The sequence below is a fragment of the Thunnus albacares genome, chromosome 12 (assembly GCF_914725855.1).
Source record: "Thunnus albacares chromosome 12, fThuAlb1.1, whole genome shotgun sequence".
NCBI lineage: Eukaryota > Metazoa > Chordata > Actinopteri > Scombriformes > Scombridae > Thunnus > Thunnus albacares.
Genome location: NC_058117.1, coordinates 15,061,424 through 15,089,280, shown reverse-complemented (window position 1 = coordinate 15,089,280; position 27,857 = coordinate 15,061,424). Strand labels below are relative to the sequence as shown.

Sequence of the window (27,857 nt, the reverse complement as noted above, 5' to 3'; positions counted from 1 at the left end):
ATGGGGCACAGTAGCTTTATTGTCCCACTTGAGGTTTTTTATAGGGTGAGGAGGAGGAGAGGAAGTAGAATGCAGGAGCAGGGATGTTGGGGAGGGAGGGGTGAGGGGGTGAAAGGGTTCCACCTATATTGGTAGACGCAGGAAATTGGATGACACGAGGTGGCCCTAAGTTATAATAACTTCATTTAACAGGTCACCACCGCTGGAAACTGGTCTTGTCATCCAAAAGCTCCCTCAGCTAGATAGCAGTCAGTCCCAAACACTGATGGTCCTTTGTAAAAATTTAACAAACTGCCTTTCTGAAGCAGAGCATTGGTTGGAGTGCAGTGACTCTGAATGTGAATGTGCATGCAGACATGGGAAGCTATGTAAACAGTTGGTTTGTCATATTGTCCATTGTGCCTACTCAGAAATGATAACAAGGTATAAGGATATGCTTTTATGTCATTATTCCATCTGTGGGATCCATCCAAAACACATTTGGTTTATTTGGTAGACTTTATATATTCAAAGGAGTTACGGCTACATCATCCAGGCAGAAACATTCATTGGCATAGAGATGTGATATCCTCTCCAAAAGAATAACGTCCTCCCCCTTGTCTTCGTACTACAAATTGCTGCTGCCCATGCTGCCCTTCCCATATGGTGCTCTGTGTTTGTACTATTTTTTTTCCCTCTAGCATTGTTTACATTGTGTGTTAATGAGACATTAAATATAGCCAAACCTATTCACCTCAATCCCTTTGTTCAAACCTCCGTGTCTGAAGATAGAGCTTTAGAGCTGCCAGGATTTCAGACAACACCTGCTCACCTGCTTGGGCACTCTCCATGCAAAGGTTTAATTGGAGAGAGAGAAAAGGACAATGAGACAGATTTAATTGGAGAATGAAGAGAAAGAGGGAATAAAGACAAGAAAAATGAGGGTTGTGGTCGGCCCTCTATTTCTATGAATTGAAAAATACCCTCCCTTCTTTCTCTCATCTATCCCCCACGTGCACATAATGCAGCGCCAGTCTTCAGCAAGACGAGGGGATGACAAGAACAAAAGAGAAACTCCATTCATTCTCTGGCACACTGGCCCGTCAGATAAGTAGAAAAGAAGGAGGTGGACAAAGAATGGGAAGGCAAGAGGAGTGGAAGAGAGAAGCTTGAGCACAAATGGAGATAAGAAGTAGAGTGTTAAGGAGGGGAAAAGCCCAGGCTGATGTGGGAATGGGAGGAAATAGACAAAGGAGCAGAGGGAAAAACAGAAATGAGATGCGGAGGAGGTCAATAAAGACGACAAGGTCCAGAAGAGGAGGAGATTGGCACGTCACCGTGGACTTCAGCCAGGAGTGCTGGATTCATTTCAGAAGTGCGGGCATCAAAAAGTGTGTTGGTGTGTGTGTGCACAGTATGTGTAGCGGTAAATAGACCAGAGACTCACTAAACTTTTGCTGAATAACTATAGCCTGCTTGCACCACAGGTGGTGGTATAATTCCAAACACAAAGCAGCTAACTAGTGCTTATGGGAAGCTTTTTTGTTACATTACCCAAAACTACGAGTTTACAGGACAGTAACACTCCTACAGCTGAGTAACAGTAAGCAGGCAATAGGAATGTTAACGTTGTCCTTGTGTTGTAAGCAGCCATGCCCTAAAAACCATATTTAATGATAAATCAGGAAAAAAAAACATTACTTTCCTACTGCTTTACCTTTGCAGATCTTCAACATGTCATGCTGTTGTGAAAATGTCATTCATAGCCTACAATAGCCTAAATAAACTTCGGGAGCACCTTGATTACCATTACTCAAAAAGGAAATGCTTTGGACTTGTCATTTCAATGCAATATCATGAATTAACCAATTTGCGTGAACTTACAAAAAGTGTGTGTTGTCTGGCTGGTTGCCTGCGCGTGCCGAATAGATTTCACCTAGTGAAAGTTAACAGTTAACAGCTCAATCTGATGTAAACAACGTAACGCAAAGCAATGAAACACTTTTATTGGTTGCAATGTACACTTTATGCATTTTTTTGTGTCCTCTTTGATTGGATAAAATGTAAATATTCTTTCCGTTTTATATTTGCCTGCTTTATTTTACCTAATGTCTTAGAATGGATGGGAGTGATTGAAACATCTTTTTACCGTAAGTATTGCAATATAGGGGCATTTGCGGGGATACGTTAATTCGCGACTTAAAAAAAATGTGGGGGGGCAGTGGCCCCTTAGACCCCCTATTTTCAGTGCCTTTGACGTCTTCACAATCTGCAATGTGCTGTTTTTATCTCAAAGTGTTATCTCAGTCTCTCGCTCTTAAGCACTCTTTGTTCCCTCGTTTTCCCTCACGTCTACCCTCCTTCTTTATCCTTCTCTCTCAATCCCCCTGTCACACAAATGTGGAACTGCCTATCACTGTCTCTGAGAGAAGGCACCCCGCATCTTTAAGGAGGTTATCAAGACGGGTACATTTTGTTAATTACTGAGCTGTCATTAATCTGCTCATATGTGCACACACACAAGGATTTAAATGAGAAAAAGAGTGTGGAGAGTTGGTGTTGTGGATTTTGCTTGTATGTGCAGCTCTGGGTTCAATTTAGGGTCAGACGTTTAGCTAAAAGTTAAGCCTTTGGCCCCTCAACTCCTTAGGAATAGTCAAGACAATTTATGACAGCCCATGTCATAATGGAGAGAAAAAAGTCAGACAGAGAGAGTTTGAGAAAAGACAACCATGTAATAGATATCTTTATCTCATATTCACAGCAGTGACATTGGATTGCACAGCATACAAGCACAGCACTTTATATGTTCTGGTGCCCCTGCCCCCCTTACACAGAGTGTTGTGTGACTGGCTGACAATGTGCCCCAGAGTCATGATGTAACTCCAGGAAACTGATTTTCTGAATAGACGGTCATCTATTTTCTATCATGCGCTAAAATGAGGTTACAGAGTGTCAGCGCTACTGCTACCAGTCGGAAGATCGGATATTGACTCAAAAAGGGTGATGTAAGGTGGGGAAATTGAGGTGAGTCTCCTTGTGATGTGGTTAAAGTATCAACAAAGGCACCATAATCATGCCTTGTTTAAAGCTGTGGAGGGACCAAGAATATTACTTGGATGGTGTGATGTAATGTGTGGTAAAACTTGGGTGGGCTTGCTGATCACGAGCTTGAACGTTTTTGAGGCTGTGATACGTTCTGACTAAACATGGAAAAGAGTCTCACTGCTCTTCTCACTAAGTCCTATAGGGGTTTCAGAATACTTATGGTTAGATTTTCATTTTCCATTTTATGGCATACATTTACAGTAAATCAAGAATGTCTCGTTAGTATTCTGTAGGTTTTTTAGAGTGTTTTATTCAGATTCTTCTCATATCTTTTTAATTGCTTAAGTGGAGGTGGTAAACTCTCCTTCCTTAGTAATATTCAGATTGATTTTTTAAAATCTTCTTTTTCAGTTTTATGGAACTCATCTATATTTAGTTTCAAGCTGTAATCATTAAATGTCAGCATTAAATAATAATTCCAGTGATAGTCTATATTTTTGTTATTGTTAACAAATGTCATGAAAAGCTCAAAACCATCAATTAATTAATCCTGTCAACAAGTGCTGCCTGTGTAGCCAATATTTATCTGTGCCATAGAGATCCTTTTTTGTCCAAAAACTATTAAAAGCACATCAACCAGTCACACTGTTTTACTGGGTGACACGTTCCTTCATTACCATGAACACAGCTACTTATTAGGAGTCAATCCAACATACAACGTCTTGGTGCTGCAAATACTTGCTAGTGCACCAAATGTTTATTAATCCACAGCAAATTAGTCCACAGCAAATGAATATCTGCCGACAGTGCCCAGCTGTTAAACATTTGTTAAGCCTTTTAAAAAAATCTAACAATTTGTTCACCATTGTTAAAGATTTACATCTCTACTGGGAATGAACGGGCTTGGAGCTGAGAGCTGTATGGGTAGGGGAGTCAGAAAGTATGGCAAGACAGGTGCTGTCCTGATGGTCAAGTGGTTTAAGACTGGACACATACAATGAAACTGCAGTGTTGCTGATTGGATTCTAACTTTCTCACTTTTCATCACCCCTCTCTGTCCTGGTGTTTCCTGTCTCTCTATATAGTGTTTAAATGTATGCGTTAACTACCAAACAAAGGCAAAAATTAAAAGTTTTAAAGACTAATGTTTGTGTTGCACATAGTCTTTTAATGAGAATTTGGAACAGTAAGAAAAATATTTAGGGCTGTCAATTGATTAAAATAATGAACTAATTAATCACACTATTTGTTGTGATAAATCGCAATTAATCACTTTTTTTCTTCTTAATACTGAAGCTTCTAATAATGAATATTAAAATGTAAAATCATGGAATTAATGTAAAACCAACACCAAGGAAGTATATTTAAATTCAATTATTATTGTTTAACAGCATCTTTTCAACTTTGAACACAAATTCTCTCCTGTGAACTACAGACTTCCAATAAAACCATCAAGGCCATTAAAATTAGATATCAGCTTAGAGGGCAATAATTTCTTATATGCACTAATTGAAATGATAAGTATCCTTGGTGGCCTTTAGCAATACTGGCATGGACACAGTTAGTCTGCTATATTTCATGAGGCTTAGTTAAGAGGTTGGGTCATTAAAAGAGGTTTGCTTCATCTATTGCTGGTTTGGTCCACAGAGAAAAGTCAAAGACCTGTCCAAAAAAGCACAGTATGCTAGTATCCAAAAAAAAGGGTCTATGCTGTGTGGTTAGTCTGGCCAGCCAGCTCCATACAGGCTTGTGTTGATCAGAAAGAATGACTTGCACATAAATATTGTGCCCTACATAGTTTCAGTGGGTCATTTATTGGTCTATTGGATCTAATTTCCATGTTGTTAATTTATCCCTTTAAGGCCAATTTTACTGACTGCAGTATCTGATTATGTTGCTGCTGATGATGATAGTATTGCCTGGTGCTTCCTCTCTGATAGTGAATGAGCCATAGCTTGTCTTCATTAACCATGAGAAGAGCAAAATCCTGCAGGACCAGACCTTGAGTTCAGTTAAGTTCAGTTAATTCATAAAAATTCTTATCAAATTCATACTTTAAAACTCTTATCTTCAACTTGGAGGATTACTAAATAATAAAATAAAATACTACAATGACCTTAAAAAGAGAATAATAATTAGCAGCAATGTAAATTATTAATACAGCTGATAAATCTCGTAAAAGTACACTATGTATAATTGTGCTGTGCATAATGCATTCAAATGATTGTTACATAGTGCATGTGTGTGTGCTATTAAACTGGTTAGTGCTTTCCAGATGGCAGGAATGTACATAATGTGTGAGCTGGTGTCTTTGATGATATTTGAAGCTTTTTTTCAAACAAAAGGTAATGAAGCTTTCATCAAGCATCTACCTTTACCCTCAGCAGAGCAGTGAGAGCTGCGCTTGGCGTGTTTCCATAGTTTGGCGGCGTTGAGAGCTGAGTTTGACACCTCTGCCTCGAGTTGATAGGACCCAATGACAGAAATGGAAAACACATAAATTACTCTGCTGACTATTCCCTGATTTTGCACTTTCATAATTTCTGCAAAGCCTGATAGCTTTCAGCTATGAATTCAACCTTAGGGACATGGAATTGTGAAGCCTTCCCCATATGCTGAAAAATTGCAGCACATTACATAACAAAACAGTTCCTGCCTAATTACCTCAGCAGCAACATAACACTTTAAAATGTAGTCATGTAAGGATAAATGTTTGTGCTGTTTTTTCCACACAGATATGTGTCATGAGTGTAATTTTTTACAGTGTGGGGTGTTCAAAGGAATTCAAAATCAAAGAGCCCAAATATACTGTACATGCCCACCTACATCAGGAAATCGAAGTCACATGGACAGTACAGTAGCTCGCTTTCTAAACACAGAAGCAATTAAATTGTCTTCAGCAATTTTCTTAGTTTCAACAGCCTTAGTTAATTTCACTCACTCTCCCAAACACTTAAACATCTATAGAAAGCTGAAACAAAATGAAGTCTTTTTTGTAACCTGGAGGGCCCACATATCTTATTTAGCAGCCAACTAAACTGACTGTAAAAGTTAACATTTTCCCCTCTCTCTGATAGCCATGGACGCACCCTTGAACCTGACAGCCAGTGAAGTGAATCACCGCAGCGGTCTCATATCCTGGCAACCGCCAATCGCAGAAATTGACAACTACATGCTCACCTACAAGTCTACCGATGGCAGCCGTAAAGTAAGTAGTGCATGTAGTTGAGCACTCATGTCTCAACTGTGTCTCTTATATACATACATATACACACTGTTGATATCCTATATACTGTATTTCCATATATTTACACATCTTATCTGTAACTAAAATGTGTTTCCATATCTTACAATACTGGAAATCCTGTTGAGTATCCATGCTACAGCTGCAAACATGTGTTGGGGAGATAAACTGTACTTTTGTTAATCCACATAGCTGAAAATGGAAACCTAATTCTGCAGATATTGTAGGGCATATTGAAACCCCTTTTTTTGGATTTCTGCAAAGTAAAAGATGTTCCCAATTTAATCAACTTATTATGCGAGGGTTAAACAATATTCAGGGAAAGAAAATTAATGGAGAATCACAACTTCATGACAAATACTTTGAAATTCAAATTTTATCTTTCAATCATGTAATCCCATGACATGGGGGCGTGCGAATGTTTGAACACACACACACACACACACACACACACTAACACGCACTGATACAAAACATAAGGGAACGACAGTGAAATTGCCTGTCCAATAGAAATATCACTTTAATGTGCCTCAGTAGAGACATTGTTTGTTTTGATTAAACTTTCTGACGTAGCAAAGTAATGGTAATAAGCACATTAGTAAGAGCTGTGTGGAACACACCACGCCTGTTAACGAACTGACTGGAACTGTTTTCCATAATGCTCTGCAAAAGACTCTTTTATTGGTAATTAGGTGTGTGTCACACACACACATGCATGCGACCAGACACACACAGACCATCCCCTTTGATGCCCGACATTGCATGATCTTAAGGGAACAGTTAAAAATACAGACACATTGATGCTGATGCAGGGATGATCTACCACAAGTCTCTCTCTCTCCTCTCTGTCTCTCTCTCTCCCTCCCTGACCCTGTGGCACTAATATGTGGTCGACCATCAGGTGTCACCCATGCACAAAGAATGCGACAGTAACTATTCAGATTTTTTGAGATTTCACTTCTTTTCTATGTATGTTCTGGAAGCGAGACTGATGCTCACAGTCCTTTTTCAAGGATAGTGGTTTGTTTCAAACATGTGTCCAAACACGAACATAATAATGCGTACCACTGAATCAACATTTTTTATGCCATGTTTAAAACTGTGCACAGATGTGTATGTTTAAGTCGTGCTTTTTTCCATATAGCATACATAACGTCTGTCACATGTAATGCTCTCCATCCTTGAGAAAAAAAGCGTACTCAGTTGGGAGAAATTGACATTTTATATTTTATAGATTCATAATGGTGCCCCTATCTTTGTATGCTTGAAATGCTGTCAGTCATCTGTCTAAATAGAGAGAACTTAAGGTTAAGGTTAGTTTTTTTCATAAAATTAATCAAACTGTTAAACCATATTTGCATAAAGCAGTAATGCTATCACTGGCCAAACAGCCTGCTGCAGACTCTGGACAACAACCCATATTTGCTTTTCTGCTAAAGACTCCTTCTTATCAAACGTACAAACATGAACACGTCCTGCATTGTAGCTTGTTGAACGAGGGACCAATTTTCTGTTGCATTGATGCATGAAACAGCAATTGTCTTACAAAGAAAGATGAAAATCTGAAAAAATCTTGTGAGGCTAGTTGATATCTTTTCACCACAGTCGGTCCTGTTTCTTTTGAATTGTATTCAAATCCTCATTCTCCTCTGTGAATGCTGCCTCAACAACAAGTGCCACATTTTGAATTCATATAGCTCAACAGCAAATGAGTCATACCACTCATGCTCAGAGCAAAAATGTTCTCTGCAGCCAGAGATTGAAGTGCTCCTTGTGAGATTTTCTTGCAGTTGTTTCTACTTGAGGTCTGGCTTGGCTGAATGTATTTGGTGGTTTTTCCTCAGCTGTAATCTAACCACATGTTGGTGAGTCTTACAGCTGTTGAGCCAGCTTCTCTTCTTACAGAGATAATGGACCATTGTAATTTATACACAGTAGTTGTGAGATTAATTTCTTATCTGATTAAATAGTTTGTAAATGCATGTTTCACTGTTGGTTATGTGCGTGCCTGGACTGATAACACCTCACCATTCACACACACACTCACACAAGGACAAATACGTATCCGCTGAACATCCAAACACCCACCCACAAATACAGAATCAATAGCAAGCGTATGAAGATATGTATTATCCTTGATAATACAAACCTGAGACGGGCAATGGCGCCTTAATGCACGGGCTTACCAGGGCTTAAGCCCCAGGCCCCGGGCCTCCAACCGAGGACCAGGGGCCTCACAAGACATGAGCTTAAAAAAAAAAGTATATTCATATATATTATAAAGTATAACATTATATATTTGCACCACTGCCATGAACGGTTGGGGGGGGGGGGCGTCACCAGGGGCGCCTTACATTAAAGTAATGTTAAGGCGCCTGGTGACGGGGCTGTTTCATTTGCAATAAAAAATCCTATCTTGACCCTGAAAACCTGGTGGGAAAATGTCAGATCCTTAGAGACAGAGAGACACTATTTACCAGCTGCTTCCCTGCATAATTCACATGGACACATTGCCTGGAAATGTGTGATTTTTTTCCCCAAACTGGCTAAATATTTCATTTTTACTTGTTCATATTTTATGTGTATCCAGGCCAACTGTAACACACATGCAGGCAAATATGTGCTCATTCCATCTCAGGCAGTAAAACACACACAAACATGGAGAAGTTTGAGTTTTCTGTTTATCAATTGAACATACTGCCGGTGTATTTATGCCTCATCTAAGAAACTGATGTCACAGAAGATACTCTCTCAGGAACGGTCAAACATATTGGCTCTTTAAGAGGGGCTCAATAAAAGATAACTTGTCAGAAACAAAAGGAGTTAACTGTACTGTGCCGCCAAAAATAGAAATGTTTGTTTCCTGATTGTTTAGCAGCTTCCCAGCTTGACTGTCCGTCTTTTATCTTGTTCTCTCTTCCTAGTTGCCCCCCACTCCTCCTCCCTCCCTCATTCTCTTTTCTTGTTTCTCAGTTCCTCTCTTTATAAACACTTTCTACAGCTCAGTCACTTTTCACACGCAAAAACACCAAACTTGTTCTGCAGCCAGCAAAAGTGTAACTTTTACTGCAATAATACCCTCTTTTAATTCCTTCTAAACACCTCACTTACTTGTACTGCCGTTTTGAGAAGACTCTGTGATTGAAGCACAAAGCAAGCTGTCATGTGTTCCATGAACAAAAATAGCTTGAAGGTTTCTTTGCTGCCATAGGTCTTTTTAAGACTCACAAGCTCAGTTTGATGTTTTATCAGAGACTTATGAGGATTTTAATATAATTTACCTTTTACCCTGAGGTTTGTACTGAATGCACATTAAATTATTACTTGTAGAGGAGGCAATCTAATATCTTTTAACTTGCATGTACAATATGAATTCATTCTATATGTGTTTCTGCACAAGGAGTTGATCCTAGATGCAGAAGACACATGGATTCGTCTTGAGGGACTGGCTGAGACTACAGAGTACACTGTCAAGCTCCAGGCTGCAAGAGGACTAGACACCAGCGCTGTAGTCTCCACTACCTTCACTACAGGTACACACACACACACACACACACACACACACACACACACAGTGTGTTTGCATTCTTTGGTTTAAGCTCAGAAAGTGATTGTAATGGGGAGAGTTTTCTTGGCCTCACAGAGGTGCATCCTTTTTCTCTCTTTTGCACTGCATTTCATGTTATAGTCACCATCACAAAGTTGCACAATAATGAGTCCCCTCAGTCAGGCGCAATTTTCATCTCCCCTCACTGTAGCCTAGTGGAGAAGACTTCCCATTAGGCTGCACTTGCAGGGTGGCAGTCTACAATCCTGCAGCTGAACACTGTGCTCTGATCGTACATGCCCATTGTGTAATTTGATGCCAGACATATCAGTCCAACAAGGGTTGGGGAGCATCATGAAGTTTCCAATAAACATTAATTTATGTGAACATGACAAAGGTAAATATTGATATTCTCATTTCTACCAAGGAATGGACCTAGCATTAGGCTGTGTGATGAATGTTTAACATATTTTCAGTGCTGCTTTCAATTAAAACAGGATTATTTGATATTTTTGGCCAGGAGCAGCAGAACAAGCTGTAAACACAACATAGTATTATCTTATTAAGTTCTGGTGATAAACATTCACCACTTATGCAGCAACATTAGTATTCATTTGGAGTTGTGTTTCTGGCCACCAGGCGAATGTAAGTCCAGTGTTCACTCTTATTTTAGTTCTACATTGGACTCCACCAAAGAAAGGAAAATATCTGGCAGGCAGCTAAATGCTCCACCATGTTCACCAGCTAGTTATTAGAGGTATGTTCACACAGCGTGTTGTTGCTCCTACATCTGCCACCCGCCGATGTTAATGATCTGTATCTTAATATGGAAATAGTTATTAATATGACACGATTAATATAACAAGTTTTGCTAAATAATATTGGCCCAGACTGGATAATCAAACTGAAGCTGATGTTGCTCCCAGATCATTTCTCTTTATTGATCTGTTTGTTCACTGCCAGAGAAAAAGGTGTCAGTGAACAAGACAGTAAAACCCAGTGGACCAGCTCCTGTAGCCTATCATTTCGCTTGCTGTGAGTTCTGTGGTTGCCACACAGCAAGTTGAAAAATTGTAAAGTAACCATCCACAGCTCTGACGGCAGCGGGAAATAGCCATGAACGAGAACGACAGCAGCCCACTCTCTCCTGATCACTGCGACCGACCTCGGGTGCATTGCTGCCGTTGTGTATACACTGAACAGAGTGGAGGTGGTGGCGGTAACTGCTCGCTGTCTGAAAGCACTTTAACTTTGTCTGTTGGCTGTTTGGTGCTGGGCATGTAGCATACAGTTGGTTTATCAGAGCTCTTTTTTTGAAAGATGCTAAAATGTTCCTTTAGAGGTAAGGGGAACTGCAGTGTCAGGTTTAAATTCTCCATGGGTTCATCTTTTCAGGTAACTTCTTTCACATTAAACATTTGATCCATTGTTAATATGAAAACATGAATTAATGCAGCTTTTAAAAAAAAAATTGCAGTTTATTCCATCCATGCAATCGACATACATTTCTACGTACTGAATCATTTTAAGTCAAAAAGATGAAACAAACAAACAAGCAGATCACTACATCCTCAGTCCTCCTCTGCTCTTCTCCAGGGAGTCGACTGTTTGCAACACCTCAGAATTGTGCCCAACACCTGCTGAATGGAGAGACTCTGAGCGGTGTCTACACCATTTACATCAACAGAGACCCCAGCCAGGGTGTGCAGGTGTACTGTGACATGACCACTGATGAAGGAGGCTGGATTGTAAGTCACTGTGAAGATACACCTAATTTTAATAGCACCTTGTGCAAATATATAGCAAATGTGTCAGCTGGGTAAAAAAGGGGGACAAGTGTAGCAGAGAAAATGACTACTTCTTACTGAATTTTCTTTTGATCTCTGCAATGAGATACGTCAGCTATTTTAGTCTGAACAACTGATTTATATTTTTCTGATCTTGTCACATCATCACATTTTGGTGTTCAGGTATTCCAGCGACGTCAGAATGGCCTGACAGACTTTTCCAGGAAGTGGAGTGACTATCGGGTTGGATTTGGAAATCTGGAGGATGAGTTCTGGCTTGGTAAGACTCTTACTCTGATGTAATTAATCTGGGGAAAAATATGCCCAGTGTAATACAAGGATTCACCCCAGTCCATCACCGTTTTTGTGCAAAGTCCTGGATAAAGAAGCATCATGTTCAGTTTTTGATGTCTGGCGTGATTCAGCACTCCATCGCCCCCATTTTGTGGACACCAAACATTACTCAATTGATCTTGTCAGTTATCTGGAGATTTCGACTCTATTTAATTCATCTTGACACACACTTAAAGAGCTTCTGTAGTGGAAAAATTACTTGCTGGATGAGAAATATGTACTGTCTCTCACAATAAATTCAGGAGAGGAGGTGAGATTTGGTTTCTACCAGGGTTTTTCCTAGCCCAAAGTCAGGCGGAGGTGGTACCTCATAGTTTTAAAACCATTTGCGCATATGGTTTGTCGGTAATATATATATAATATATACATATAATATGTATATACAGAATATCGGCCAATATATCAATGTCAGATTTTTTTTACTCCCTAATATCAGTCTTGACATCGGCCCCAAACATCCAGTATTGGTCAGGCTCTAATTTTATAGGCTGATATTGATCCTCAACCTGCCACCCATTTTGTTCAATCTATGTTTCAGTTTTCTGTATTACTTTCCAAGGAGGGTTGAATCGAGGGCAACTGGACTTCTTGGCTGTAGATGTGTGTATTACTCTCTTTATCTACACACCATCTCCATGACTGAAGAGGATTTAATAGGTACAATCAATAGAAGGTCATAGCTTTCATTTGGTTTCAATTGATACATCTATTTTTTTGTGAGGAAAGACGTTTCCAATATCTTGTGCAGGCAGTGAGGCCTTTTTGTAAGATTTTTCACTCTGTATGAAAATGGAGAACTATGCCGCTAGACACTTCTTTTCCCCTCATCTCATCTTTCAGTACTTGACTTCACAAAGTCTATCCGATTCATTACTGGATTTTCTGAAAGCTCATCTCTCCCTGAAATGACTTGGTAATTGTTTTTAGCATTGCTCTGATTCAAAGACAAAACAACAGATCATCCTCACCGTTTTGATGGACTGCTGATTATTTTTTCTCCCCCAAATCTCATTACGAAATAATAATTATATTCATTAGAAAATGTGCAAATGAGTCGTGTTTCTTCATAGGCCAGTTTTTGTGTTATTGTTTTGGTGCAGATGATTAAAGGGAAATATTACATGAATATTTCATTAAGTAAATCAGGACCTTGAGAAAAATGTTTTTTGAACTTTTTGACTGGAGAAATTAAATAACACTGGGGGGAAATTTTATGGCATTGCATTATCACCACATTATAACAGAAGGAAAGCAGTTACTCTGCTGACACGTATTGGATGGCTGTGGCAAGCTTCAGCCCATTAATGACTCAACACACTGTAATAGGTGAAAGCATAAACAGATTTTTAGATCCAACCCATCATCATCCAGACCTGACAATATAATGGAATCCAGTACAATACCTCGCAATTTTTGCCGAGAATATGACAGATTTGTTGTTTCATGTCATGTTGTTTGTGGTGTAGTTGTGATGAATTGAATACTGTTGTCGTCTGCTCCTGTTACTTTTGTTCCCCACCACAGGGAGGGTGTTCAAAGGTAGCTCTTAACATTTTATCACAACAGGAAAAGCGGGATTGCTTTCTGCTGCTATAAATGAATCATTTTTTTCTGTTGTTTTTCAACAAAGTGGAGCGATTACTCACTGTGACAGTGAAGGCTTGATGTTAATATTGGACAGATATCTTTGTAAGATGACGCTACACGCACTGTTCTGGAGAGAAAGCATAAAGTGGTAGCCATCTTCTTTGCAAACGACAGCTACAAAGTGACAAAAATGTTTTAGCTGTTTTATGACCTGAAGACATCATGTAGCAGCATCCTCCATCCACCATATAATCTAAAGACGGAGAAGTGTATCTGGTTCAGTGAGTACAACATTTCATCTGACCTGTTTCCACTTCAGCTGAATCAGCTATAATCTGCCCTCTCACCGCTTCTGGATGTATACCACACCAGGCCACCTCTATCTCAAGGGTCTTGCTTTACTTTTTTGGTGCCTCCTAGGATTCACTCTCCCCCACCTCCCTCCCTCCCTGCCTGCCTTTCTTCTCTCCAGTACTGTACTCTGTCCTCTCAGTGCATAAAAGGAGCTTAATGTAACCTCAGGGTGTGGAGCATCAAGAGCCACTCTTGGCTCCTGTGAGAGCTTCCCACCATGATGCCAGATTACAGATAACATGTCAGCAGGGAACACATAGCCACAGTGTACGGCACAAAATGTCAGGACCACTGTATGAAACTGACCTGTTAGTCTGTTGATCTAGTGCTTAATATAGCTGTGAGCAGCAAACTATAGGCCTTTTTCACATGGTAGGAAAAGCACGGGTGTTACTAATAACATTGAAAGGGACCTATTATGCTCATTTCCAGCTCTTTATTTTTATTCTGAGACTCCACTAGAGTTGCTTAGCATGATTCACAGTTCAGAAGACTCCTTAGTTATCTTATACTGGCCCTTTATACAGCGTCTCAGTTCAGCCTCTGTCTCTAACAGGCAGTCTTAGCTCCTGTCTCTTTAAGGCCCCCCTCCTGATGAGCCCACTCTGTTCTGACCGGCCATCTTACCAGAAGCCTGCCGAGGGGCAGTAATTTAAAAGTTTTTAAATTACTAAATAACGTGTGACTTTTATTGTGAAGAATTTACAGGAAATGAAACATATTCCAGCTCTATATTTTTATTCTGGGATCAGTGGATCAGTTATAAATAATGCAGGGAGGAATAGTACAAGCAGAAACAGTCACAGTGAGATGTTTGATGAAGAGCTGCAGACGACCAGCACACCCCCAACAGGTAAACCACTTATTTTACTTTGCCCTGCTGTGTAATAGAAAATCACTTACAGCGTGGCAGCTTGACTTGAGTTATTGCTTGGCGTGACTACCCCCAAAACAATGGAAAAATGCCATAATGTTAGCGGAGCAGAGCATTGAACTGTATAAAGATGACTGTATAAAGAAATCTGTCACGAGCTGATGTCAGCTCAGGCTGAAAGTAGAAAAAACTGTTGGAAACTGAGCGTTCAGAGCAGTCTGAAGCCATTGCTCTTTGCTCACGGGGCTTACTTCTATGTATGTTTACCTAATTATTTGACACTTTGGCCATATTTAATATGAACATCTGACATTGTAACATTAAATATATGACTAAAAATAAGGAATAGCGTAATAGGTCCCCTTTAACGATGGCTCTGTTCTATTCAAGGGGCCCAGTAAGCCATGACAGAGTGACAGTGAGCCAGCATGAACAACACTAGGGCCCTGAAACTGAAGCAGCTAAATGTATTCCAGCCAGCCATCATTTATTTTACCATTTACACATGTGCTTTTTCTACTGTGACTAGTCTCCGGGGAAAAATCCTATTGGAGCATTATCTCATGAAGAACCCAGTCTCACCAGAACATGGCACAGGGATATTCATTTGTTTGTCCTATAAATAGGTGAAGTAGTGACTACGTGCATGTCATGCAGTGGCCACCATTTGTTGTAGCTGGTTTTATTTCTCGCAAAATTGATACAAAGACAAAAGATTCGCTGGTGTTGCCTCTCATTCGGGTAGGAGAGGGAAGGTCAGAAAAGGTTGTGCGACACAGCTTATATAACAGCTTTCTCAATTTTGGATTCTCCGCTTCTCTCCGTTCCCTCAAAGGTCAGCGCTGTCAAGGCGGTTTGCAATGGTAAGTATTTGGCCATGGGAATCTGCCCAATAATCTGAGTCAAGAGCAATCAATGACAGCCCACTGAAAGTTTCTGATCTTAGAGAAAATTCCTGCAAACATGTCATTAATTCGAGGTTCCATATCAATATACAGTGCTGCTAAATGTCAATAATCCTGGTTTTCTTGCAGTGGGCTGAACAGCATAGATTAATGTGTCAAGGTTAACCAAAGTTGAAATCTACACGAAAGCTCAGTGGAAATTTACTTTGTGTGAAATCAATAAGTGAATTGATTTCAGTCTGAAATATTACTTTTATACTGTAAATATTGGTGTGACCAAGATTTATAAATGTATATTTAGCACAGAAGTTTTTTAGAAATAAAATAATGTGTTATTTATTAAGAGTTGTATATTGGTTGATGATGCACCTTTCACATCAAGTGGCTATACACTGTATTTCTGTTATGTCCTATGTTGTAATTATATTTGCTGTGTCTTTTAACTGTTTACAGTATATGAAATGTCCTTAAATTCTTTCATCTTTACATAAAAAGTAAATGGTATCGTCATACAGATGGTCACAGCAGTTTTAAACCATTTGACCTTCATTCTTCTTTCCGCAGATTAGGTCGCTGCTGTAGCCCTGGAGAGCCATTACAGCAAACATTTAGCTAATCACCACCTCTACACACAGAAGAGTAATATATTGGACAGTATTGAACCATAAACATCGATATTAAATCCACTCAAACTGAAAAGAAGAGACACTTAACTGGCCAGCACTAAAGAATATGGAAATTAAGTGTTCATTATAATAGGTTACAGTTTGAAAATCGCCGTTTTTATTGCAGCTGTAGGGCAATCTATTCTCCCTACTCATTGACCTCAGCCTGTTACACGCAGAACACAATGTCAGTTTGATGATGTAATAACAGAGAGAAACCAGGGTGGCCATGTGCAATATATGATCATTATCCCATTCTCTCCTCGCCTCTTTCTTTTTTTAAATTCTCTCCCTTGTTTCTTTATAAGTGTGAAAGAAAGGCTGGTAATAAAATGTGACGAGATGATAATATTGGTAGTATAATAGGACAGGAGTGCAGTAGTGTGTCAAACTGCATTTTTAATCGCTGCAGTTTGGAATAGAGCAGTCTGATCCCATAAAACTGTAAAAGGAAAAACATTAAAAAAAAAATAATGGGGGCTAGATTAATTGCAGTGATATTATACAATGGAAATTAGAGATGACTGAGTGTTAAACACAATTTTTTTTACAACAATTGCTTTGCCCCTGTCACCCTAAGTGTCTTTTGGTTGTAACCTAGATTGTATCTATTTTCCATTGCCATATTACAGCAGACTTAGTTTCCCTGCACTCCCGGATCTCTACTTCCTACTCCTTATCAGCGAAGACTTGAGGATTGTTATTTTTTTTTTCTTAAAATTTTCTCTGGGTTCAGGAAAAGTGCACATGCGATGCTTCTGGTGGAGGTTAAGCAGAGAAGGAAGCTCTTTCCAAATGGGTGCTTGTTGTAATCTGATAGTGAAGGCGGTTCCAATCTCTCAGGTCGGTGTGGGGCCTTATCGCCTGTCAGGGTTCAAACGAGCCTCGTATCTGCTACCTTGGAGATAGAGAGCAAAGCCGAATATCTCAGAAAGTTGCGACATGTGGCATTTGCAACAGAGGGGGGAGGGAAGTAGTGACAGTGTCCACCACTCTCGACAATGCCAATCATCCACATCCATACAACCAGCTGACAAGGAGGTCATTGTACTTATCAAGATTCAAACCTTTAACCTGCAAAGCTGCAGGTGGGAACAAACTGTATTTCACATAAAGAAAATCTAGTGAGGGTGGTGGGATAAGTCATAAAAGTCAACTTTTACTATGTAATAGTTTCACATTTCCTCCGATCCATATTCCTCATATATGTTTAGACTTTATTTACCTAACATTGCAATTCAGTATCTCCATATTGCAATTTCACCATTTTTATTTCTGTCTACTCTGTACAAACGACATCTATCGCATAGTTTTCTACCCTGGAAGAGGCATCCCTCTTCTGTTGCTCTACCTGAGGTTTCTTCCTTTTTTCCCTTTAAGGTATTACATTTTATTATATACCTTAAAGGTATGCTATTTGATTTGATTTGATTTGATTTATTGAACAGAACAGTGTGCAGTATTAAGCATAAATAATGCACTGCACCAGAGTTAGCTTGAAGCTAATTTGCATCTGTAGTCCATTACAATCAAAACATACAACAGCACAACAACAAACAGTACAAAGCAAAAAAGAAAACAAACAAAAAAACCCCCACAAAGAATACACCATATAAAATACAAAGCTACACACAACAGCATATCACATACACCCACAATGTCAATTAAAAATTAATAATGTAAACTAGGCTCAGCGGCCACACAGCTGATTCATCTTTAGTTGATTTTTTAATTTGGCCTTGAATGTATTGATAATTTAAAGGTGTGGAGTCTCTCACAAGAATGCATTGTGTTCATCCCGGAGGCCTAGCAAATAAGTTTATTTCTTTTCTTCTAAAACATTGGCAAAGTCTTTCTTTTTTTAAAAACTGAAATCTGCATTGTTTACCTTCATGTTTGCCAGGTTTTCCTGCATTTTGACAGCCCATTGCTACTGTTCTTGGCACATCACCACCACCTACTGATTGTTGGAATTGGCATGAATGTGTATTGAGTTTCCCACATGCTAACACTGCACCATAGCACTATTAGTGGTCAAAAACTCCTAAAGGTATTTTTAAAACCTAATCAGATTAGCCTCTCCTGTGGCTGTATGCTTTTGAAATCTGCTCTATGTTACTTTTTCTCTCTATATCTTGGAGTTGCTTGAATGTACATGGTCACTGGATCGCATCTAGACTCCATAGAAATCCAGTAGTAATATGAGCAACTTTCATATCAGTGTGGGCGTAATGACTTCCAAATCTGGTTTTGAAGCTCTGACACCAGTGTGATTAAAAACCTGATCTTTCTTCAGTGATTAAATGAGTGAGTGCTGGTGTAATTGGAAGATAAAAGTTAGGTTCAGGCAGAGGCTGTAACCGTGTCGAGATTTAGTTTGACTCTCTGGAATCAGAAGTACAATTTGATGTGTTTTTTTTTTTTTTCTTCTCCGCAGGTCTAGACAACATCCAGAGGATTTCTGCTCAGGGCCGTTATGAGCTGAGGATTGACATGAAGGACGGACAGGAGTCGGTTTATGCCAATTATGATAAATTCTCTATTGGAGATGCTAGAAACCTCTACAAGCTCAGGATAGGGGAGTACAATGGCACCGCTGGTATGTGTCTGGATACATTAGAAAGGTTGTCAATCCATACATTAGTTAACACATTGAATTATTTTGCTCTTTCATGATCAACTGCAGCCACTGAGGACACCAACATTGAAAGCTTTTTTGCTATATGAATCTTTTTTTATGTCATAATACCACATTATATACTGTAATGAGGCTAAATGTGTGCTTTCCCCAATCTTCAAGTGAAAATGCCTTCCCATTTCTCCTCTGCCATCTGCCATTTTTCCTCCTGCCTCCTTTCTCCTACATCTTTTCTTCTCCCTGATGTCTGAAATCCACCTCAGCACTACTCCAAGTTTCCACTTTTGTCTTCTCTCTCATGCATCTCTACGTCTGTCAACATGACCATATGCCAGAATTACCTGTCATCCCCTCATGTTTATAATTATAATTCTCTCTGCCTAAATAAATTTAGAGAGCCTGCAGCAGGACTTCTTTCCTCTCCCTCCCTTTTATTTCTCGCCATCTCCCCTCCTGCCTGCCTGGTTGTTTACGTCCTCTCATCACGCCGTTATTTACTGCAGCCATATGCCAGTGTTGCCCGATATCCGCTGATGTTTCATATTTTCTCTGTCCTCTGATCCCAGGTGACTCACTGAGCTACCACCAGGGCCGGCCCTTCTCTACAAAAGACAGAGACAATGACATCGCTGTCACTAACTGTGCCTTGTCCTACAAAGGAGCCTGGTGGTACAAGAACTGTCACCGGGCCAACCTCAATGGCAAATACGGCGAGTCCAGACACAGTCAGGTCAGTCATTCAAGCAAAAAAAGTACTGAGGAGTGAGGAATGAATATCATATATTGTCATATAGTGTCCCTCTTTTTCAGCACTTTTCAGTGGAGCTATTACTTTGTTTGAAAGTAGTTCCAATGAAAACAGCAATTTCTATGGATTATCCATTATAATGGAGACACTGTTTCTGTAAAGACAAGTTGCTGTTGAATTTTTTTGAATTTTGTTTTGGGCTGCAGCAGAAATACAACCAAAGCTATGTGCATGGTGAGATAGGACCAGAGGTAAATGACAAAATGTTTTTCTGTAGTTTGGGTGAATTGAATCATTTGAAAAGGGTGACATTTTGGCACATTATTTTGGCATTTACAAAATCAGCCTAATTATGGCAACATGATTAAAGGTTAAAATTTCTAATTTTGAGGGCTAATAATTTGTAAATTAACTAATATGAAGCTTGTTACATCCATCTTCTTTCTTATCACACTGATTGGCCTGATGGAGGAGCTGTAATGAAAGGTCAAACATTCAAGGACTATAACTGCTACACCACTTGTCCAATTTTAATGTATCATCTGTGGGAAATGACACAGTTTCAGAAGCATTCAGTTTAACCGAATAATCACCAATAAGGGCAAATTATTTAAATATTTTGAAGACCAGAGTATATCCAAGACATTAAACAAGCATACACGTATAAAATAATAAAACCTGGTAGCTAGTTCTCACATTGAAATGGATTTGGGTATTTTTTTCAGTATGTGTGTAGGCAGTGAGTGTTGAGGGCTCGTTTGTGATGTAGCTCCCTCTCAGCTTGTAGCCTAAATGGCTTGAGAAATAGAATGAGGTGTTGTGTGGAGCTGTGATTAGGCTGAACTACAAAGGCTCTAGAGCATCACTGCTTCTCTCGCTGTGCTCTGTACCTTTCTCTCCATCTTTTGATGACATAAAACGAGACCAGGTGGGAGCAGAGATGGACAGGCATAAAGACACGCAGAGAGAAATTGCCTCTCAGCGTAAAGCTGCAAATGGGAGAGTTCTGGTGGTGACAGGGATTAACAGGGCTAGAGTGAGACTGTAATTGCACTAAGTTCATAATTGTGCTCTTAAGTCAGGGTTTTCTGCCCTCCTGCTTTGAATACCTTCACCAATTGAAATTTAAAAAACACTTCACTGAAAATATGTTTCCATCTTCAGTTTGTACTTTAATCTGTCTTCAGCGCTGTGTTGTATTTTATTTTTTCTGTCATTTTGACAATGACAGAAAATGATAAAACCAGCCTACAAACCCTTCATAACTGCTTAGAAGACATTAAAAGTTGGATGTCTGACAACTTTCTCCGGCTCAATCACACCAAATCTGAGGTCATCCTCTTGGTGCCCCCCTCCCCCATGATAGGGCTCAGATTGATAATGACCTCCTCGGTCCACTGGCTTCCAATTTAAAACTCTCTGCCAGAAATCTTGGTGTAATATTCGACTCTGACCTCAAACTACACCTCCACGTTAAAAAGGTTGTCCAATCCTGTTTTTATCAATTACGGAATATCACCAATCAAATTGTTTGTGTCTTTCACCGATCTCATCACATCTCAACTTTTGCAATTCCCTGTACACAAGTCTCTCCCAAAAGTTTCTCCATTGCCTCCAACTCCTACAAAATTCTGCAGCTCGACTATTAACTGGTTCCAAAAACCATGACCATGCTACACCTATTCTAGCTTCTTTACATTGGCTACCTGTTTCTTTTAGAATCAATTTTAAAATAGTTTCTGGTTTGGCATCTCCTAATATTTCCGACCTAATCTTATCTTATCTTATGACCAAACGTGCTGCCTGAGTTCCTCAGGCAAAACTCTGTTATTGGTTCCAAAGTCATGGCTAATAACTAAAGGTAACTGTGCATTTGCTGTTAGAGCCCACAGACTTCAGAACGCTCTGCCTGAGGAGATCAGGCGTGCTAAGTTGATGCCACAATTTAAATCACTCCTCAAAACACACTTGTATAAAACTGCTTTTAATTCTTGATTCTGATGCTTTTAGTTCTGTTTTCTGTTCTATTTTGTCTTGTTTGCTTTATTATTATTATTATTATTGTTTTCTTAAATGGCCTTGCCTTGCCTAAACCCTATTGATTCAAGCAGCTTCTGAAATCACTCTTTCACTCCTACAGGGTATTAACTGGTACCACTGGAAAGGCCATGAGTTCTCTATTCCGTATGTGGAGATGAAGATGAGGCCGTTCAACTACCGTAGCATCAGCAGCAAGAGGAGGCGGTCTGCCCCTGTATAAACAAACCGCCTCCGCCAAGTCCAGAGTCATAGATAAGTGGAGTTCGGACAATTTTTTGGTGATGATTTTCTGCTATCTGCGTGCCTCGCTAACAGTGCAAGGCTGCGAGGAAGATGGAGGTTATGGCAAAAAGCTACTAATATTTTATTAATATTCATTTGTAACAATTCAACACATTATTAGTATACTACCAACATTGAGAAGCTGTTATAACCATGGATATGATCCTAAAAGCATAGCAGCAAAGCTAAAACAACGTCCGAACTCTGTTTTTCTCTGCTTCTGCCCACCCAGCTTTAGCTGTCTTTCCCTACTGTACTTCAACCCAGATGATAGAAGACACTGTATGTAATTTATTAAATACTTTGAATGACAATGGTTCTATTTGCTGTAAAAAAAAAAAATAAAAAAATAAGGAAAGGCAAACCAAGAAGCTTTTTTTTCTCCTTTAAGTCTGTGATTTGCCTTTCCCCGGGTTGCAAGGAAATCTGCTCAGAAATGCCCTCAAGAGTACGAGAGCTAGCGCTGTTTTAACCGTTACAAAACAATAACACTTTTAACAAAAAATATACTGTATATGCCCTTAAAACCCTTAACTGTAAGATATATATATTTTTATAACTGATATTGTGACAAAAGTCCATCTATTTAATATGATTTGATGCCTTGGTTTTTGAGCCTATATTACATTAATGTAAACATAAAAATGTGATGACAAATACTGAACTCAAAACAGACACACAAGAGATAAAATGAACATCGAAATCAGAAGAGAACATTCACAAAGCAGTGCACTAGCAACAGCTTCATTACCATCTGTTCTATTTATTTTTATTTTATATTTCTCTCTGTCTGTGTTACACTTTAATTACAATATCTCTGTTAATTAGTAAAGCAGAATGAAAATAATCATCTCTATTAAACTTGATTGTTATTGGTAGCAACACTGAGACAGTATTTGCACTACGAGTGGGAACACAGCAAAGCTATTGTTGTTCATTTAATTCAATCGACTTCTGTAGTTGTTTGTGGGCATTTTTTTTTTATTTCCTGGACTTCATTTTCAAGCCAATAACTGTTTTAGCCCTTTTGTAGATTCTGTGATTGCTTGCAGAGATGGTGCTGATAGATGTAACATTTAACCAAAGATCTGCATAATAAAGACTCGGCCTGCTGTTTGGAAAGATGCCAGTCACTTCTGTCACCAAAGTCACTGATGCAGCTTTTTTCCTGTATTAATAGATTCTCACTTTTCAGGGACTTTTATGGTAATCATGTCCCCAGGCGTTATTTTATGCAATGTGAACACTAAATTCTATGCAAAAAGGAAGTCAGAGTGGGCATAGTGCAGATTTCAGCCTGTCCATTCCTCCAAAACCACCTCAAATGAACATAACAAAGAAAGCAGAACAGTGGGTGAAGTGAAACAAAGTCTGTCTTCTGTGCCCTTCTTTTACTCACTTCACTATTTAAGCTCCCCAACAAAACAACAAAATCAGCAAACATGGCAGAGAATGTATTCTTTTAGTGGGGCAGGCATAATCTGCAGCATGTCCACCAAGCATTTTGTGTTCACACTGTCGCACTAAGCGTTCAGCACCAGTTAGTTGGCTGCTGTTTTTCTGGAAACGGTTTTGTTTTAGTTTCCTGCCTCCTCTTTAGGAAGAAAATGATCTCTGTGGAGTTTGAAGGAAAAGCACACAGAACTGGCTAAATCTCCAACTTGGCCTCATGCTATCAATAAAAACACAATTTATTGTTCAACACAATCGTCAGATCTGGATGTTACCATCGCTGCAAGCAACATTTGGTCTCAAAAATATGAAATATTTCAAAAATACAGATGTTTTTTCCCTTTGAAACAGCTGGAAATGTCATTCTTCTGTATTACTGTTTTTTCATTGAAGTGAACCAGCAAATCGGGCTTGTATCATATGACTGTATATTTTTCGTTTGTGTTTGTGTTCCTTTTTTAGACTTGGAAACAATAGCAATTCTCCCCTCTATAAACTACTACTAATATACTCATGTAGATATAGAGTTAAAGATAATGTGTCTTTTTGATGTGTTCCCCCTTTAGATGCGAACTCATTCAGAAAGCCCTCTGGAACATTTCCACTCTAACCTCTGTATTTTTAACCAGTGTTGTGTTAAAGGACAGATGGAGCCTACTGCATGCTGACTAAATTGCAATCATAGTAAATAACAGATGTCATAAGAATATGTTTTTCATTTAATTTGTGAAGAGTTTGTTTGCTGATCTGGGTAAAAGTCACTTCTGAAATGGTTTATGAGGTAGAGGATGTAGATAACTTTGATTATCAGGCGTCTAAGCTGTCGTGGAAACAGTAAAATAGCCCTGAAAGGCTAAATAAAAAATTTAAATATACATAATAAAACTGTTTCAAAAGCTGACCTTTCCCAGATCTGATTTATGTTTAAGTGTCAAAGTCACTGTTTCAGCGCCTCTCATGCAATCCATCTCCCACAGTGATTTACAGTAGAGTAGGCAATCCTGTATGAACTTATTTCATTAACTTGGGTGAAGTTTGCCTCAGAGCATTTTTTTGTACTAAGGAACAAAGGTCATGAAGCTTTGTAGAGAAGGAACAGAATGTTATTTGTATTTTGAAGGATTTATCTCACGGCAAACTATAAGGTGCTCTTAAATCTGCTCTTAAAGTTTACTTTACATATTTTCAATCACCTTTCATGAATTTTAGGCTTCTTCTGGCAACCAATAAAAAAAAAAAAACAATCGTTTAAATAAGTTGTCCTGCTGTAGCAAAGCCTCAATCCTGCCTTCTATTTTGGATTAATAATCAATTTAATATGATTTTTCCATTTGTATAAAAAGTTCATCTATTACTTGGGACCAACATTTTCATCCATTACACCAGTTAGTGTAATTAAAAACTTGTCACTAATGTCACTCCTCATTCAGAGCTTTCAGGTAAACAAATAATTTAGAAATGAGCAAATACAACTGTAACCCCTCTTGGAAACAATAAAATTACCGAGATGCTGAATTATTTTCTTACCTAATGTGACAGTTTCATTCCCCGTAGCATCAAGAAAGACCAAGTCGTTTCTTTTGCTTATTACAAACTAATCAAGTCTTTTTTTGAAGGGAGGAGGATATATGTTATATTGGCATTCTGTTATTATGTTTTCCATCATGTAAAGCATATATAGTACACTGTTTCATCCCTTCAATCTGCTGAATGACATCATGTTTGAGAAGAGCATCTCCTCCATTATTTCAACCTAAAACTGAGTCTCAGTCACAGGAAAACACTCACACTATCGCTTTTTGTTTCTACTGAGCTTCTTGCTGTAGAGGAAAGCTCCTGTTCCCCTTATTTATTTCAGTATTTATTTTCAGATGACTCTTTGTCTGATGCGCACTGTAAAAAGTTATAGTTAAAAATGACACAATGTCCTCTATGGTGTCAAAAAGAAAATGTTTTATTTCATGGGTTTACTTTTACAAGTTAACTGAATGATATAACCACCATGTTTAATAAAAATAAATAAAGTTAAAGTATCAAGAACAATTTTGATAAAAAATAATGTTTATTGTTATTATTATTATTATTATTATTATTATTATTATTATTATTATTATGTTTGGTGGTATTTCTTATTATAAGCCACAAACTGTAACTGTATTGATTTGAAACTTTGCCATGAAAATGTAAATGTTGACAAAATGTGATCTCGACTGTTGAAAAGCTCCTATATGCTGAAACAAAGGATTTATTGTTGGATAACCTTGGATATTACTGTCAAATTCAGCTCTAGTTTGACTTAAACATGTACTATATAGTTCCTTTTTTAATACATTTTCTACATATTAATAAAATATTCAAATAGTCTGATTTGGTGTTTATGTGTTTACTCTTTTTGTTTTGTGTGTTTGTTGATGACATGTTAATTCATACAGTATACATCATGTATAGTGAACTGTTTACGCTAATCTCTAATGTCCATGTAAAGCATCTTTTCATGAACAAAACCTCAGTCGAATTTGTTCATTTTTGGAGTCAAGATGAACTCTGGTTACTTTAACTACCACCCTTTTCACTCCTATGAAATAATGAAGTACCAAGAGCTGACTTGAGTTCATGTCATAAACTTTTCAAAGTATCTTCACCTCTAATTGGAGGCTATTAAAAAGTGAGGTAAGGCCAGCAGCAGTTACAAGAAAACAGTGAAAGGTGCACTCATAAAGGTCTGCCAGTGTGGTTTGCCTCTAATTTATACTCACACACAGACAGAGTGGACTTACATGGACGTGAAACCACATCTGAAGTCTTGTAGTACAACATGTAAGCTAAACATTCACTCTAAATTAAAATTTAAACCATCTTCAAAGAGGTGATATTGGGCAAGAGCCTAATTTTAAGTTTGTTAGTCTTTACCAATTCCAAAAGAGCAGAATTTGATTTTCATGAAGGTAACATTATTAAAGATGAAAAACAGAATGCAAAAAATGTGCACAACTACACACACACACACACACACACACACACACACAAATGCATGCATGCATTATACTGTAACAGCCACAGATTTTATCACAATAACAGATACTCAGAACCCCTCAATTCAGCAGTTTTAAGATTCATTGTGTAATTACTGCATGTTCTAATTATCCATTAATTATCCATTCAAGTGTCTGGTCAGCAAAAAACTAACTTGGTAAATAATGAGCCTGTGTGAGGTTTATGAATACGTTAGACTTAGACACAAATAAATGAGCAACACAGCATTAAAGGTCAGAGAGATGAGCTCATGTTTAGTCTTTATCAGAACAAAACACTTCACATGCGCTGCTGGGTTGTGCAAAACGCTCACAGCTGGGCGAGGTTTTCTGACAGTCATGATGTAGTTCTTCTGTGGAATGAAAAAGGAAATGAGATAATGTTAGGTTATTTTTGATTACTCATTAATGTAGATGTTGTTGAGCAGAAACTTTGCAGCCCCAAAACCTCTATTACAGCAGCTTACCCCTGCTTTACCCTGTCACAGGGTCACTTTTGTCACTTTTCCTGCAGTACTATATCATTTGTTAATTATTTATTCAACATTTAGCAAGCCACAAGAGCAAACTGTGCCTAACTCATCCTCTAAGCAATGACAGACTTTTATTGCTTGTGCATAAAAAATTGTTGCTCAAACTGATACTTTATTATTCATAATTGATACTTAACTGTAGTGTTGCAAGCCAAAAGCCCTGCCCTAAATCTCTTTTTTTTAACATCAATTATGTATTTCTTTTAACCCGAGCAGCTACAAGGTTGGAAATTAACAATTTAGATTATTTCTGTTGAAACAGTTTAGGTATTGTATGTGTTTCTGTGGTGTTTGGGCATTCAGTGTGCTGTATTGTTATCCCACCTTACAGCTGCTAGTAGTTATATCTCAGACTGCCACAAAACCACATAGTCAGATGAGCCCGCCTACGCAGCAAAAAAGATGACTTGATCCTCCAAGTCCAAAAAAGACCTAATCTCATCTCAAAACAAATGAAGAGAAGTTGATTTGACCAGGGTTACATTATGTTTTATACCACAGACCACAAAAATACCACAAAAACATACTGTACCTTTTATACTTTGGTTTGAATTAATTATTTTACATTAGTTCACTCATTTATTTTGTGTAATTAAGCTACACGATGGTGGTATATTGCAATTTGTATTATTTTGGATTGTTGCAGAGTTTTATCTCCACTGCTTATTATTTAATTATCAGTTCTTGCAATGAAATAATAATATAATCATAGATGTGTAACATTTAAGATGCCCAGGGACAGCTGTGAGTGGAACATAGAGTCTGATGGAAACCCAAAGAGAGCAAAG

The 27,857-nt window shown here is 38.5% G+C and overlaps 1 protein-coding gene across 7 annotated transcripts in view; it reads left to right on the top strand.

Annotated features, from left to right (window-relative positions):
* tnr (tenascin R (restrictin, janusin)) overlaps positions 1–25,868 on the top strand; it is a 188,904-nt gene extending 163,036 nt beyond the window's left edge. For all 7 annotated transcript variants that reach the window (XM_044368349.1, XM_044368351.1, XM_044368352.1 and 4 more), the window contains 7 exons: positions 6,105–6,235; positions 9,672–9,804; positions 11,415–11,566; positions 11,789–11,885; positions 18,782–18,943; positions 19,549–19,712; positions 21,871–25,868. In XM_044368349.1, the coding sequence (XP_044224284.1) occupies positions 6,105–6,235; positions 9,672–9,804; positions 11,415–11,566; positions 11,789–11,885; positions 18,782–18,943; positions 19,549–19,712; positions 21,871–21,990 (959 nt within the window). In that variant the 3' untranslated portion in view covers positions 21,991–25,868. The remainder of the gene's footprint in view (positions 1–6,104; positions 6,236–9,671; positions 9,805–11,414; positions 11,567–11,788; positions 11,886–18,781; positions 18,944–19,548; positions 19,713–21,870) is intronic.
* Positions 25,869–27,857: the final 1,989 nt, after the last annotated feature.